The sequence below is a fragment of the Periplaneta americana genome, chromosome 8 (genome assembly GCF_040183065.1).
Source record: "Periplaneta americana isolate PAMFEO1 chromosome 8, P.americana_PAMFEO1_priV1, whole genome shotgun sequence".
NCBI lineage: Eukaryota > Metazoa > Arthropoda > Insecta > Blattodea > Blattidae > Periplaneta > Periplaneta americana.
Window position 1 is genome coordinate 96330220 of NC_091124.1, and position 16673 is coordinate 96346892.

General features: G+C 34.9%; 1 protein-coding gene and 1 non-coding gene across 8 annotated transcripts in view; one reads left to right on the top strand and one right to left on the bottom strand.

Moving 5' to 3' along the window:
• LOC138704910 (uncharacterized) overlaps nucleotides 1-16673 on the bottom strand; it is a 148043-nt gene that overhangs the window by 24243 nt on the left and 107127 nt on the right. For 5 of the 7 annotated variants that reach the window (XM_069833310.1, XM_069833304.1, XM_069833308.1 and 2 more), the window contains 3 exons: nucleotides 12412-12588; nucleotides 11657-11833; nucleotides 9372-9524 (listed from right to left, as the gene is read on the bottom strand). In XM_069833310.1, the coding sequence (XP_069689411.1) occupies nucleotides 9372-9524; nucleotides 11657-11833; nucleotides 12412-12588 (507 nt within the window). The remainder of the gene's footprint in view (nucleotides 1-9371; nucleotides 9525-11656; nucleotides 11834-12411; nucleotides 12589-16673) is intronic. The other 2 variants (XM_069833311.1, XM_069833309.1) reach the window with 1 other exon arrangement.
• Nucleotides 16399-16471, top strand: TRNAN-AUU (transfer RNA asparagine (anticodon AUU)). The gene has a single exon. It is a non-coding gene; the product is annotated as a tRNA-Asn (tRNA).

A 16673-nucleotide genomic window follows, 5' to 3' on the forward strand; every position in this document is an offset into this window, starting at 1 on the left:
TGTTTGTCTTACGCCTGTATTTGCTAACCATCTCAAGGAAATGCAAAAATAAATAAATAGACGACTAGATACACATGATACATAATTAATTAATTAATTAACTAATGAATAAACAATTAATAAAAATAAATGAGTAATATTGAACGCGTGAACTATTAAGATTGAAACTATATCACTTGACATAATGCATGAGATGCTTTTCGAAATGTTATATTCACGCGAAGGTAATGCCGGTATGGTGAAGGTAATGGCGGTCAGTTGACCGGTACTGCCTTCATTGCAGACAGTTTGTAAAAATGCAACCATAAATTAATGAATGTAGGTACCAATATCAAACTGCTACCCATTGACTAGCAACATGTATGGGTATATTCCTAGTGTCAAAGTATTAAATAAAACAAGATTAATTACTTGCAGCAGCAGCCTGAAGTTGCTTTTGATTTATAAGAATATCAATGAAAACATACAAATACTCCTAGTAACAGCTAGGCTTCAACTACTACAAAAAGAGTTTTGCACATAGTTAATGTCATCCTTCCAGAAGTGCATCACCAGTCGGAAGACAAAATCGAATTATTGTTTTGGAGATAAAGAGGTGACCGGCATTCCCAACTGACCGGGCTTACGTGCAGCTCCCCTATATCACTCCCTCAGATCAATGACATCTGTTTGAAATTCACGTGCTTGTGTTCTGCTGCATCTCTTAACCTGAAGATCGTGGCATTGCAGATTCTGCTACACTCCCTGGCCTGCTGTCATCCACTGTAGAAGCTCTTATGGCTCGCTGGGATTTGTGCACCTCCCCCAGACATATGACACCTGTAGACGAATACCAGAACCATATCTGCCACGATCTCTTGGTCGAACTGAAACTGTTAAGATGATGCATGAATTGAAACTAATAAAGGTGAAATGAGTCCAAGGTCCAAAACCGAAAGTTAGCCAGCAATTCTGCTTTAAATGGTCGAGGGAAAACCTAGGAAAAAACCCCAAACAGGTAACTTGTCCTAACCAGAATTTGAACCCAGGCCTGCTTGTTTCACAGTCAGGCAAGTTAACCGTTACTCCACAAAGCTGCACTATCGAGCAGATTAAAAAGAGGTGTCATCAGGAGAGGCAACTTGAAGAAAATATTGGGGGCCAGGTAAGCACTGATCCTAATCATTTTCTTAGGCTTGGTTTTCTGTCTCAAGCAAAGAGTTCCATAACCTTTTTAATGGTAAACGTCCAAAGAATAAATAGGTATAAATGAATAATGTATGAAAATTGTTCCATTTATTTAAAATGCTCGATAATTATTACATCAATGTAGGTGTATGTTGGTATAATGAAGTATAAACTCAATTGCTTGTAAATAAAATTCAGTTTATATTTTTACAGCAAAAGTATCTCTGCCTTAGATATGGAGTCAGTAACTATACAATCCATGCCTAAGAAGTTGTTGGTCTCCTTGTGATGAACTTTTAGGGTTGCAAGATGGTTTAGGAGCTTCTCAATCATTAATAATCTCATGCAGGTTTTAAGTCTTCTCAGAACCAAATAACTTTACTGCTGCAGAGGTTGATATAGGGATCTTTAGTAGTAGTTGGAACGAACTTCGACCACAGATGGCATATTAACAATACTTTCATTTCTCTTTTTCAAAATATTTAAAAGCATGTCCTGGTGTAACATTACACCTTCATCCTTATAGTGTTCACTGAGCTCTTGAAACTCAGTTTTTGCAGTGATGAGAAATTGTTTGTATTTACCATGAAGTCAATAATCTTAGACTTGAATCAGATCATAATGCAATCTATAATCGTATTACAACAGTATCCTGGTGTTGGCACACGAATTAAAGCTCATTCTCCTTATATGAACACAACTCATTGCATTATTCACCAAGAACATCTTGCCAATGGACATATGTCACCAGAGTTGCATGTCGTCTTAACAGAAGCAGTTAAAACAGTAAATACGAAATCGTCCCCAAGAACCTCCAGGTTATTAGCAGCTTTCTGTTCTGAAGTTGGAGTCCAACATTCCGCTCAGAGGCGGCTTTTCAGGTGAACCAAGTGAAGCACAACTTCACCATAGAATTGAAAAAAATTGAAAAAATCATTTTACTTTTATTATACATCACAATGCGATTGATTTTATTTTATGTTTAACGTACATTCAAAAATCGCGCCGCGCTGAAGAATTAACGAACATAGCGCCAGTGAATCCACTTCTTGCATTGCGACTTTCTATTTCGCTTGCTATGGTTACTGTAGCAACAAAACTCTGATACGTTTAAGTTGTGCGCTGGTGAAGTGAGCTCGATTTTTCTCCTGTTAGTGTTTCACTCAGTTATGGTTACCATGGCAACAAGGCTACACCATTCACCCCGCAAAAACAGTTAGTATCGTGGCTTTGGTCAGTTGTGAAATATAATCAATCAATCTTATCAATCTTCTTAATGTATCCAGCTGTTTGCTGACAACATAAAGTCCACTATAGTCCACTGTAGTCTATTCAGTTGTTGTTTTTCACGAGAAATGAGGGGTATTTTGATCGGTGTTCATTATAGATGCCTGTTGCTGGTAGCCAGAGTTGAGGTATAGTCAATATATAGTGCAGGCCTGTGTCTTCTGCAACTGGTACTGATGATTTTAATTTACTTCTTTTTAGAAGAGACGAATTCACAACGTTCCACCAATCAATGACAAAGGGACTAATCAGAGTAGCCAACTCTAACAATGAAAATTACAGAAATTTAAAAGCGTAAATTAATTTCGCCCTTAGAAAAGTTATACTAAATGAATATATTTGTAACTTTTTTAGCTGTTTTGCTAAAGAAGCAAGCACGAGTCTTGAGAAAAGTGGAAATATAATGTAAGAAGAATTGAAAAAAACATGGTTATGGTGTCAGCGTTGTAGGTACTACTGTAGTCTATATACAAAGTAAAATTTTTCCGCGGTTTCGTGAGCGAGTGTGCATAAAGATCACGTTGTGTGCATTGTAATTATTTTCTCTACTGTTCTTATTACGTCAATTATTAGATTATTTTATATAATTAAGAGTAATATATGTTCATAAAATCAGTGTGCTTTAGGGATTTGGGCTGTATATTAACAAATTTGTATGCATAAAGAAGTTTTTCTTACATGAATCACATTAAAAACTATTTGCGTAGTTGCATGTCACAACAAAGACTGTCGTAAATCGCAAATATTTCCATGCAGAAGCAAATTGTGCACAAAACTGTGAAAAAATCAGCCTTTCCACAACGATGTTACTGATAAATTCGCTGCCATGAACAGAAGGATTCAACTTGTCTTAAAAAAAAATTGGTATGATTATTTATTACCGTTAATTTATTATTATTATTATTATTATTATTATTATTATTATTATTATTATTATTATTATAGTCATCATCATCAGTCACGTATTTTAAATATACGGGTATTTAATATACATAAGCCTATACATGTTTTTTGTTACTATAAAATTAGAAGTCGACCTAACACTGCTTCACGCACTTTTTACGTCATGAGCCGCCACTGATTCCGCTTTGTTACTACATTCTGAAGTAGGCTGGCTGGGCCACGGAAAAGTATTATCAAGGTTATTGGAGATAAGAACTGAAGTTGAAATAGTTTTGAATGATAAAAGTCTCCTTTAGCTCATCGAATGTATGATGATGACTGGGTAATGAAGTTGGCATACCTAAGTGATATATTTCACTTGGTTAACGAGCTCAACCTTACACTTCAGGGACCTTCAAAAAACAACTTTAATTCCATGGATCGAATTAATGCATTCAAAAGAAAACTTGATGTTTGGAAAGAAAGAATGAGGAAAAATATCACTGACATGTTTTTCGAGTACTACATTAAAGTGCTTGAAAGTACTGGGGGAAACATTAATGAAATTATCTTCAAACATTTGGAGAAACTAAGAGAGAAATTTGAATATTATTTTCCTCCTTCCAAAGAAAAGAATGAGTGGATTCAATTTTCATTTAACTCTAGTAGTGAAACCTCTCTTCAGCCATGTGAGGAAGACAACTTGATAGAGTTATTATCTTATCTGAAAGCACTCTGAAAAATAAATTCTTGGAAACACCATTATCAGAATTTTGGATAAGCTAAGCAGAGAATATCCTTCGCTCAGCAGTGTGGCAGTGGGATAAGCATAAGCAGAGAATATCCTTTGCTCAGCAGTGTGGCAGTGGGATAAGCATAAGCAGAGAATATCCTTCGCTCAGCAGTGTGGCAGTGGGATAAGCATAAGCAGAGAATATCCTTTGCTCAGCAGTGTGGCAGTGGGATAAGCATAAGCAGAGAATATCCTTCGCTCAGCAGTGTGGCAGTGAAAAAAACTTCATCCATTCTCAACTACCTGGTTATGTGAGGCAGGCTTTTTGGCAATGGCTGCAATATGTTCAAAAGAAAGGAATCGACTAGGGCTACAAAATCTGCAAAACTGTTTGCGACTAGGTCTGAATAAAACATTGAAACCAAGAATTGATGTTCTTGTAAAAGGATTACAAAAACAAGTATCACATTAAGTTTGTTGTAAAAGTGAAATGCTTCGTTTATCATCATCAACTCAAAGATTACACTAGTCAACAAATTTTAACTTTGAAAATTGTGCCGAAATGAAACATTGCTACTATCCACATATTTGCCATGCTGAATCCAAAAATGGAACCCATTTTTTAGCAGCACCCTCAGATTTTCAGTTATTACCCTTATTACACTTCTGAAAAGTTCGATACTAACTAAGCAGTTCCACGTTTTTAATACCTAATGCAGAATGCATAAACATAGTTTTTCACTATTATAGTGGTGTTAGTATTAATAATAAAGTATCCTTCATGTTATAATGATGTAAATAGCTATTTACATTTACGTAGTGGAAGGCGGCATCGCTTTAAAACACTTTTTTGTGTGTGTTTAGTATTCTCTCTTTGTATGAACGAGCAGTAATAACTCATCATAGATGGATCTCATCTTCCTTTATAACGCTGTTTCATCTGTAAAAGTCTTGGTGAAAGCGTTCCCCTTGTTCGTCACTCACTGCACCCAAGTTTTTAGGAAAAAATCTAAATGAGAATGCAGGAAGTGAATTTTGACAGACATCCTGTATCCAAAATTCTTATAATTTTGAAAGATACTCTGAACTAGTTGTCATATTTTCTTCCTTCTTGTTGCCGAGGAACTCATTCACAACACTTTTAAATGTCTCCCATGCTATACATTCGTTTGGAGTTAATTTTTCTAAAAAAAAAAAAAAAAAATCGATCACACATCATTTTCTTAACCTCAGGTCCAATGAATATTCCTTCTTTTAATTTTGCAGCACACAAGCCAGGGAATATTCTTCGTAGATATTTGAAACCTTTGCCTACTGTGTCCATACCTTTCATAAAGTTCTTAATGAGTCCTAATTGAATGTGTAAAGGATGGAGATATATTTTTTGTGGGTCAACTAAAGGTTTAAATTTTACATTATGTTTCCCAGGAGTGAAATCTTCTCTTCTTGGCCATTCCTTGATTATATAGTGATGCTGAGTATCTTGGCTGTCCCAAAGGCACAGAAAAAAGCATATTTAGTGAATCCATTCTCCATTCCATGTAGAAGACTTTAAGATCCCGCAAATATGCCAACAATGGTTTTCATATTTTAATGACTTCAAGAATACGACGCATGTTTTCATAATTTCTTTCATTGCTGCACTGTATGTTACAGATATATAGGAAAGATTATTACGATTGTGTAACAAAACGGCTTTCGGACTAATTTTAGAAGCATCTATAAATAAGCGCCATTTCAGCATTATGTGTAATACCTAGTTTTAATCAGTCCATTTACATCGCTGCATGTACAAACTCCACAATCTGCAACTATGAAAAATGGTAACAGATCCTTATTTATGTTTCTAAATACCGAAACACTAGTATCTTTATCCAGCAGCTTCCATTCCTGAAGACGAGATTCTAGAAGCTCAGTCAGCTGTTTAGTTAAGTACAAATCACGTACTAGATCGTTGAGTTCCACCTATGTTTTAAATGTGGCTTTTCTTCTCTCTCTTCATCTGGAATGTAGACTTCATCCCTTGATATAGAGAGCTGCACATCATCAGATGACGTTATGTCAGATTCCGATTCTTCTTGCCATGTAGAAGGTGGAATGGGAACAGGTAATTTTTCTCCATGAGGTATTGGTCTTGTAGCTGATGGGAGATTAGGAAACTGAACGAGTCTCTTATTTTTTTAAGAAAATCCAGTAACATTGGTTAAGCAGAAATAACAGTCATCTTTGTGGTTCTTTTGTTCACGCCATACCATTGGTTCAGAAAGTTTTTACAACTAGGCGTTTGCTTCTTCATTTCATTTCATACAGAACAGTTCACACTACTAACAAAACCTCTACACCCGAACTAAACAAAATACAGACTGACTGCCTCTGTTTTCATTACCAGGCACCCTGTAAGTCTATATTTTCTCTCAAGTATCAACAAACCATGATTCAGATGTGTCAAGTGAAGAGGGACTTTGTACATGTATACTAGGTATTGAAAAATGTGTATAAATTCTATATTTATAAAGCTAAATTATTGAAATTTACGTATGCATACATCGAAATTAAACGTAGGCTCCTGTGGCTTCCACCAATTTCCTCAAGCAGCAGGTAATGGAATCCACAGTCTTCTGGAGGAAGTTGCGTGGGGCATTGATGATAATGCCCCGAATCTGTGCTCCCAATTCTTTATTGTCTCTGGACGGATTGTGGCATTCCTTCCTTTCTCTGTATGGCACCTTCTCTGAACGAAAACAACGGAATTCCACACTTCATAGCGTGCAGTTCGTTCGCGAACAAACAGGTGATCGACCATCTTTGCTATTGTTGCGCGAACCGCCCTTCACGGCCACCATCTATACTATGGACGCGCAAAAGTTCAAACTCTATTTAATGATTTACATGTACACACAATTTTCATTATGGTTGCATCAATATTAAAAATTCCACAGCCAATTAATAATACATAGTTACTTCCCGCCAGCACTGTATTTATGGCTATTCATAAAATACAACATTGTTGCAGTGCTCCGAAACCTGACGTGATGGAAAAAATCTGATTACATATTCGTAATCAGCGTATCAGACTTGGTAATAATCAGCATTCTGTTTGTCGGCACAAAAAATGCTGTTGACTAGTGATTATTATAAACTGTGAACATGTCAAGAGTTTGATAAATTGCGGCATAATAATTTTGTAACATTTATTGTTAAACCTCTATTAATTTCAAATATATTTGATTTGTAGTGTTACCTTAGTTTTAATTTTTTATTAAGCACACCTAAACACTTCAAAAGACTGCATGAATATAATGTAACAGCAAGGGGGCTGTACCATCAAAATGGTTGAGATGCTTTAGAAATTTGTCTTGACAGGGGAAAAGCATGTCTAATCTGTTGTAAACCGCCGCAACATCTTTAGTATTTTAACTGACATGCCTTCAAAATTCCAAAAGTTTTAGATGAAAGTTGCTAAACTCGAAAAGAAAAATGATCAGAAAGTACAAAAATTATACCGTAATTTCATTTAAAATTCTGAAATTAGCTCCCCAGTGTTATATGAAGGGGGCACACTGAAAAGTTGTCAATGTCATTTTCTGGAAGGTCCCTTCCTGTTTAGTTTGGAAAGATTAGGATTTAGTTTTATTGATCCTTTTAAGATTCATTGGCTTATAATACTTCATATACTCTGTATATAATATAAAATCCAAATTTCACCTACAGTATATACAGGGCTATTCAAAAAGAAGGAACAGATTTCAAATATTTATTTCTTCCAAACTACAAAAGATAGGAACACAATTCCAACATTCCTGGACAGAAGAAAATTTAAATTTTGAACAGTCCGTGTAGAAGTTCCAATCATGGCCGCATTGGCGCTGTTGATTGTCTGTAGTAAAATGGCGACACAACAGGAAAAAGCATTTTGTGTGCTGCAATTAGCAAAACTAGAGTCCATCATTGAAGTTCAACGTGCTTTTCGCCGTCAGTTTTATAAACAACCGCCTCATCATAAGCAGATTTACCAATGGCATCGAAAATTCATAGAAGATGGTTGCATCTGCAAACAGAAAAGCACGGGACGTCCACACACGTCGAATGAAAATGTAGAGCGTATTTGTAGAGTTTATGAAAGGAGCCCAAAAAATCCACAACACGAGCAAGCAGAGAACTGAACATTCCTCAACCAACGGTATGGTGAGTTCTGAAACACCGTCTGCACATGAAGCCGTACAAACTGCAGTTATTGCAAGCATTACATCCTGACGACCACAACAAAAGGTACGAATTTTGCATTAGCATGCTAGATGATATGGAAGAAGACAATTTTTCTGAATGATTAATCTTTTCCGATGAATCCACTTGTCATCTTTCCGGTAAAGTTAATCGCCATAACGTTAGAATTTGGGCAGGTGAAAATCCTATGTCAGTTATTGAACATGAAAGAGATTCACCGAAGATTAACGTCTTATGTGCCATATCTGTAAACAAAGTTTATGGACCTTTCTTCTTCATGGAGAAAACTGTGACAGGAATAACCTATCTAGACATGCTTCAAAACTGGTTATTTCCTGAACTTGAAGATGATTCAGATGACTTCATCTTCATGCAAGATGTTGCCCTGCTTCATTTCTCTAACCATGTCTGACGTTACCTGAATGACACCATTCCAGGACGTTGGTTTGGAAGAGGAGGAGAAAATCAACTTCATCGCTGATGGCCTCCTAGGTCTCCAGACTTCACTCCTTGTGATTTTTATCTGTGGGTTACGTAAAAGACCGTGTTTTTATCCCCCCTATGCCTGACATTCTTGAAAGTCTGCGACATCGAATTGTTGAAGCTGTGAATTCAAGAACTAGAGACCAGCTGATTCATGTGTGGCAAGAAATGAGCCTCAGTTTTTATATTTGTCGTGTAACACATGGTGCTCATATTGAATGCATACAACATTGAATCTTTCTCTGTCCAGGAACATTGGAATTGTGTTTCTATCTTTTGTAGTTTGGAAGAAATAAATGTTTGAAATCTGCTCCTTCTTTTTGAATAGCCCTGTATGTTAAACAAGACATCTGGGACGAAAACATAATACCGTATTTCAAAGTCTTTACTTCACATGCAAAATATTAATATGAATTACAAACATTAATAAATTTGCAAAAGCATAGAATCAGTTCCAGAGGTATATGAAACAATGCTGCATGAGAAACATGTTGCTTCAAGAAAAATTGTGGTGTGCAAGATGCAGATTAAGATACGAGTTACAGAATACTATAATCAAAGATTAATGATAGTAATATATGAGTAAAATGTAAACCTTTCTGTAGGAGAGGACTGCAGATATAATCTGGACTCCCAGGGATTATGCCCACCACTTCAAGACAGTTGTCCATTCCTAATTTATACTCTATCGTTTCTCCTCTCCAATATTCCAAACGTCTCACTCTGTTCCTCTTTGATCGTCTTACATCTGAAAAATAAGACAAATGTAACATGTTTGTATACAGTCTTTATTTTTAATAGAATGAGTAAAGAAATCTAACATTTTATTGAAAAAATCACTTTCAAATGGATTTGAAGACCATCAAGAAACAGAAAGGCACTGAGTCTTACAACTTCACACAGTCTCCAAGGTACTGTAACCATTCAAACCAACCAATGTGAAGCAATTACAAATGATGAGTTGTTATGGAAGTGGCTCACTGTAGTTGCTTTGGTTTGTCATGAACACGCAGTTCTGAATTATATGGCAGGGTGTGGATGTGACATGTGTTTGTACTCTGGCGTGGCAGTTACTTTCACTGTTTCGAAGTTCATTTTCTACTTTTGTCACAATTATTATTGTAGGTGTATTCGTTATTGTTTTAGTGCGCCTGAAAGCATTATAGCATTCATATTTCAAGTTTTTTATACTTTCCACGATGTTAAGTGCATAGAGTTTGAAAAAAAAAGATTCTGCATCAGAAACAAAACACAACACACAATCAGAAACAGACCTTTGGGTATTCCACCTTGTTCTGGAACTAGACATTTACAACGTTTCGAAACTACGTGGTAAAGTCATTAAGTTCTGAGACTGACGCCTGAAGAGAAGAATTTGGATGTCTCACAAGATGCCATGTAACCTTCTCACTGGTTTTCTTCATGTTTACAGCCTACTCTTGCAAAACTGCATTGCTCTGTTGAATTTAAGTACCGGTAATGGCTGAAAGCTTGTCTCCTCGTTCTTTTACAAAACAGCATTAATATTTCCAAACATTTGTTTGGGGTCTGTATGTATTTATTGGTATGGCATTATTAATTTCATCAATTTCTTTCAGTTGCTTCGCCGAATCTTTTCGAATTATCGCCATAATGAACTTACTATCACTGCCTTCTAAATATTTCCCGCACTAAACAAAAACAATTGCAAATCATGTGTGGCAATACGCAGACAATTTCTAATCTGGTACGGCAAGATTATTTCGACAATATTACAGTGATAGATGGCCGTGATTGGTTGAAAATAAAAGAATTCTTAAGAGCCCCATATACGGGGAGGTATGTCTGAATTGGATGATTGCCCATACATGCTCAGACTTACCTCTAGACTAGTTTACCAAGCAGACATAAGAGATCAGTGAAGTTATTTCCCTGGGGAAATCCGATCACTCGAGAAATACTATTCCTCCATGGTTCTCCATTCATTTCTAAGTGATTCCTTAGCATGATTTTTAAATATATCTACAGATTCGCTGTTATAAGTGTTATTAAAACTTTTTTGATTTTCTATGGAAAATATTTACACATTTCTATAAATTCTAAGAGAAATGCATGAGAACAGTTCCTTAAATCTGAACTTTCACAGCTTGCCGCCATTTCCCTATAGAGAACTGCACAACGTAACAATGAAATCTCGACCAGATGCTCGCAGTATCATTTATTTCTATGCTTACTTTTTCTGCCGCTTAATTTGGAGAGCGCTATAGTAGGAAAATTTCAAGTAGTCCTAGAAATCTGAAGACTTATCTCAAGGCCAAAAGCCTTGAAAGCCATCATACTTTTCGCCCATTCACGACGAGACTTGCCTGTGGATTTAGGTTTACAGAGTAAGTCTTAGTATGTATGGGGGACCTTTATATGAGATTGATTACTGAATGCATGAGCAAAATAGACAAAATAATAAATGTAATTAAGTTTTTTTTTAATTTGACTCTCAATTAACAAAATAATTAATAATCATTGGAAATAATAAGAAACTTGTATAGAACAATAGACTTTGAATACCTTTTCTCTTCACAGACACCATTCCAACATCATGTTAATCAATTGAACTTAATGTACTTTGAGTACTAGTAGAATTACTTATCAAATTTGTACTAATCCTGTATATTATACACTTCACATTATTTTTTGTTTGACTTGTAAAACTTTCATTTTTTAATATTAGCAGTATTGTTTATTTACCAATTATATTTGTTGTGAAAATTGAAAAAAAAAAAAAAAAATTTACAGTAACATAATATTGTTCCATATTTCGTGCTCTGGGAAAAATACAACTAAAATTATCACAGTAAGCAATCTGTTACTTTTAGTAAGAAGTCACATTAAACAACTGATCACCTGGTTCATTTTCTGAGATCGGTGTCCTCTTTTCTCCTTTATTAGGTGCAGCACTCTTATAGGATTTTGTTGAATGTTTTACAGGTGTATTCTTATTCCTCTCGTTTGCCATTCTTGAATTTCCTTTACCATGCTCAGAAAGTGGAGGACTTTCATCTCCTTTGTTACTGGTATCATCTTTAAGATAAAAAAAAAGACATCAGTAATCAAGGGTAATATTTCAGTTGTCTAACTGTAACATCAGGAATAATAATAATAATAATAATAATAATAATAATAATAATAATAATAATAATAAATAATAATAATAAAGAAATTTAAGAAACGTTATAGAATATCTATAAAATAAAAAGGCCGTACTACAAAAATTCAACCTGTCTACACATCATGATGCACTTGGAGAACTATTATAGACAGTGAAATCCGGTTATGAAAGCCAGCTATAATGGCTGGGGAGGGGAGTGTCATCGCACTAACCACACAATACCTCCATTCTGGTTGATGTGGGCGTGAGGCCAGCTGTTGACTGGTCAGTCTGAGCCCTTAAAGGGCTGTAATGTCACAGATTATTATTAGTATTATTATTATTATTATTATTATTATTATTGCTATTATTATTATTATTATTATTATTATTATTATTACAGTAACATAATATTGTTCCATATTTCATGCTCTGGGAAAAATACAACTAAAATTATCACAGTAAGCAATCTGTTACTTTTAGTAAGAAGTCACATTAAACAACTGATCACCTGGTTCATTTTCTGAGATCGGTGTCCTCTTTTCTCCTTTATTAGGTGCAGCACTCTTATAGGATTTTGTTGAATGTTTTACAGGTGTATTCTTATTCCTCTCGTTTGCCATTCTTGAATTTCCTTTACCATGCTCAGAAAGTGGAGGACTTTCATCTCCTTTGTTACTGGTATCATCTTTAAGATAAAAAAAAAGACATCAGTAATCAAGAGTAATATTTCAGTTGTCTAACTGTAACATCAGGAATAATAATAATAATAATAATAATAATAATAATAATAATAATAATAATAATAATAAATAATAATAAAGAAATTTAAGAAACGTTATAGAATATCTATAAAATAAAAAGGCCGTACTACAAAAATTCAACCTGTCTACACATCATGATGCACTTGGAGAACTATTATAGACAGTGAAATCCGATTATGAAAGCCAGCTATAATGGCTGGGGAGGGGAGTGTCATCGCACTAACCACACAATACCTCCATTCTGGTTGATGTGGGCGTGAGGCCAGCTGTTGACTGGTCAGTCTGAGCCCTTAAAGGGCTGTAATGTCACAGATTATTATTATTATTATTATTATTATTATTATTATTATTATTATTGTGGGAGTATGTTACAATCTGGTTGAATACTGAGCACTTGACAACTAAATCATCTGACTGACTATTTTCAATTTGTACTTCGTACTTATATATAGGTGGGCACTGTTACACCTAGAAGGCTTTAGACATACGAACTTTTGAATCAATATGCTTCTAAATGAAATAAGTATAATAATCCTTCAATAACTGTCTTATTAACCTAAGAAATAACACAAAAATTTACATTAGGTCATTACACAATTAAACATGACTAGCGCTTTCGCCAATTAATGGCATCTTCAGGTCTATTAGCATATAATAATGCTTTGAGCATAAAGACGTACGGTAAGGAAGTGTTATTACCGAGAAATTTAGAAATATAAAATTCTTCTGCAACTAAATTGATTTTCCCGTTATTAATAGGTTTTAAAATTTGTAAAGCATCTGATATTTTTTTAAGTTCATGGTTATTCTCTATCAGGTGGGAGGCAAATTTTGATCTATTACGTCTATGACAAAAATCTGCTTTGTGTTCTGAATATCTAGTTTTGAAATTTCCTTTTAGTTTGGCCAATATATTTCTGTGTACAATTCAGTATGCTTCTATTCGATTATTAGAAGAACATGATTTCTTAGGACTAGACGAATCTTGGTTACAGATAAATAATAAATTAATTATAAACGTTCCGGCTCTGGAACAATTTTTCCTTGAAATTATTCAAACCTGCTTTACAGGGAGCTACTACCTGAAAGCCAGATCTGTATAATTATAAACGGTTTCAAATGCTTTAATAAAGACGTAAGAACCAAGTAGAGCAAAATAGGAAGAAACTCAGGGGTACAGAAGAAAAAAACAAATATGATTAAGGAAATTAAAACAAGTCTCGAGGAAATTATATGGTTAGGAATATTAGATTGTAATAAAAAAGTTAAATGCTTATTGGGGTGCATTTATGTACACCCAAAGAATTCAAAATGGCCAATAATAATTTCTGGATGGAACTGAGGACGGAAGTGAGAGAATTAAGGGACAATTTCAAAATAGAAGAAATACTACATAACTAAAACTAAATGTAGAAATAGTATATAGGAAATTGTATAGAACAGTAAAGGAAAGAGAATTGAGGGAACTCGGAAAATGTTTGTATGTAGTAAAGAAAAATGGAAGGAAAAACTAATAGTTATTAATAGTAAAATGTAGTTAAGGGTGGTTTCCTGGAAACCAAAAGTAACAGACCACCATTAACGAATGATACACAAATTATACATAATTTTAATGACAATAAATATACAATATGCTTCTATTCACCTCCATTACTGTTGTTATCACAGTGATATATGGTACCAAAATTCAGAATGAAATAATGACAGACTTGACATAGAATTTTGTCTCGACTCGTCTATGAATAATGGTATTTTTTACGTGCAGTACACTAATGGAAAGAAAAAAAATGGCCGGCTTAGAAACTTCTTCATGGCTGCCATACAGTACACCTATACCAAAATTTTGCATCATACTGTCTTTTTGATTACACTTACTCTTTTTCCCTCCCACATCTTTAGAATGAATGTACCGGTAACTCTGTTCTGCCGTTATCTTTTTCTAACTCACGAAACTTTCAAATACAAGAATTTAACAAAAATTAATTTTTCAGGTGCATGCAATGATTACCACATGTACATGTTTAATGGACATTGGCAAAGACTTACTGTCGAAGTGTGTGATAGCTCAATGGTATAATGTTTGACTACCTACAAAGCAAAAGTTACTTTACTCTACAAAACAAAAATTACCACATGATGAAAGATTAGTGGAACAGAGAAAAATTCTCTCCGGCACCGGGATTTGAACCCAGGTTTTCAGCTCTACGTGCTGACGCTCTATCCACTAAGCCACACCGGATTCCCATACTGATGTCGGATTGAATCTTCTCAGTTTAAGTTCCATTCCTTGGGTTCCCTCTAGTGGCCTACCCTCACGCACTGCGTCATCATAGATGTATGACAGTGGCACAATGTTCATACATGTGCAGAGGAGCACTCGTTATGAGTGACTAAGTGACCGGGATCCGATGGAGTAAGCACCATCTTAAATCACTAAGTGATTATTTTTCGCATATAATATTATATATATATATATATATATACCATGTTCGAGTCCCGCTCACCATTTTACTTTCTTGTAAGTTTGTATTTTCACGTGATATAAATTTTATTCCATTATTTCTGTCTTAATATTTTGCAAATATTGTGTCTTATGAGTGTGGCAGTTTACTGAGCTACCCAAATCAACACTCCTGATGTATTATAACAATCTCGCATTTGATTGAAACTGCATCAGTGTGCTTCAGAGCGACCTGTCTTTTTTTTTTTTTCTGGTGCACTTGTTGCTAGAAATCACAGTTTTTTCTACACCCAATAACATGTTATCTTTGATAGATAGAACTGTGCTATTAAAGCCCATTGCTACAGAGCAATAATATATATATATATATATATATATATATTTAAATGATAACATAATCAAATAAAGATGAAAAATTACACTCAAGTCACAATGCCAATTTTACTTTAACCTACATTAACAGCTTTGACAGAGCTTTCCTTATCGAATGATTCTGTCTGCACCTCGTGGTTATTGGCTAAAATACGAGTTTTGAGATTATTCCCTCATACATTTTCGACGTTAAAAACCTGATGAGTATTGTTGAGTTAAATAAATAAGTAAATATACAAGTAGTAAATAAATACATATACATAAATAAATAGACAAAACAAACAAACAAACAAATACGTAAATAAATAAATAAATAAATAGTGATCAGTGGAAAGAACCAATTCTAAAATTCAGAATTTATGGAGGACAATCTTTTGGCTGCTACGTACTTTAAATTTTATAGTAACCAATTTCCACTGAACTGTATTTTATTTCATGAAAACATGCTGATCATATCCAACATGAAAAATAACTTTCAAACAGTGCTTTAGTTGGGGAGACTGTGGGGAAAAGTGGGCGCTATCCCCCGAAATATATGTTATTAATTTTTATTTTTATCTTGTTTTATTTTTTGTAGAACAGAAACATGTCTCCAAATCATTTAGACTGACACAGCTGCCATTTATTTTGTTTAATATTGTCTTATTTATGTACCGGTATCAAACACAAGTGCACTTGAATAATTTCGAGGGAAAAATTGTTCCGGGGCCGGGTATCAAACCCGGGACCTTTGGTTAAACGTACCAACAGTCTCCCAACTGAGCTACCCGGGAACTCTAGCAGGCACCGATCCAAGTCACATAGAGTTAGTGTGCACTCAATGTTGGTTACTTGACAGTTGTCAGCCCACTTTGAGGTCTGTGGATATAGAAGGAAAAATTGGATCGGTGTCTGGTAGAGTTCCCGGGTAGCTCAGTTGGGAGAGCATTGGTACATTTAACCAAAGGTCCCGGGTTCGATACCCGGCCCCGGAACAATTTTTCCCTCGAAATTATTCAAATCAACTTTACAGGGAGTAATACCTGAAATCTTGATTTGCATAATACACGTCACTGTTAGTTAACAGAAAACCACAATTTAAGTCACACACAGAGTTAGTGTGCACTCAATGTTGGTTGCTTGACGGTTGTCAGCCCACTTTGAGGTCTGTGGATATAGAGGGAAAAATTGGATCAG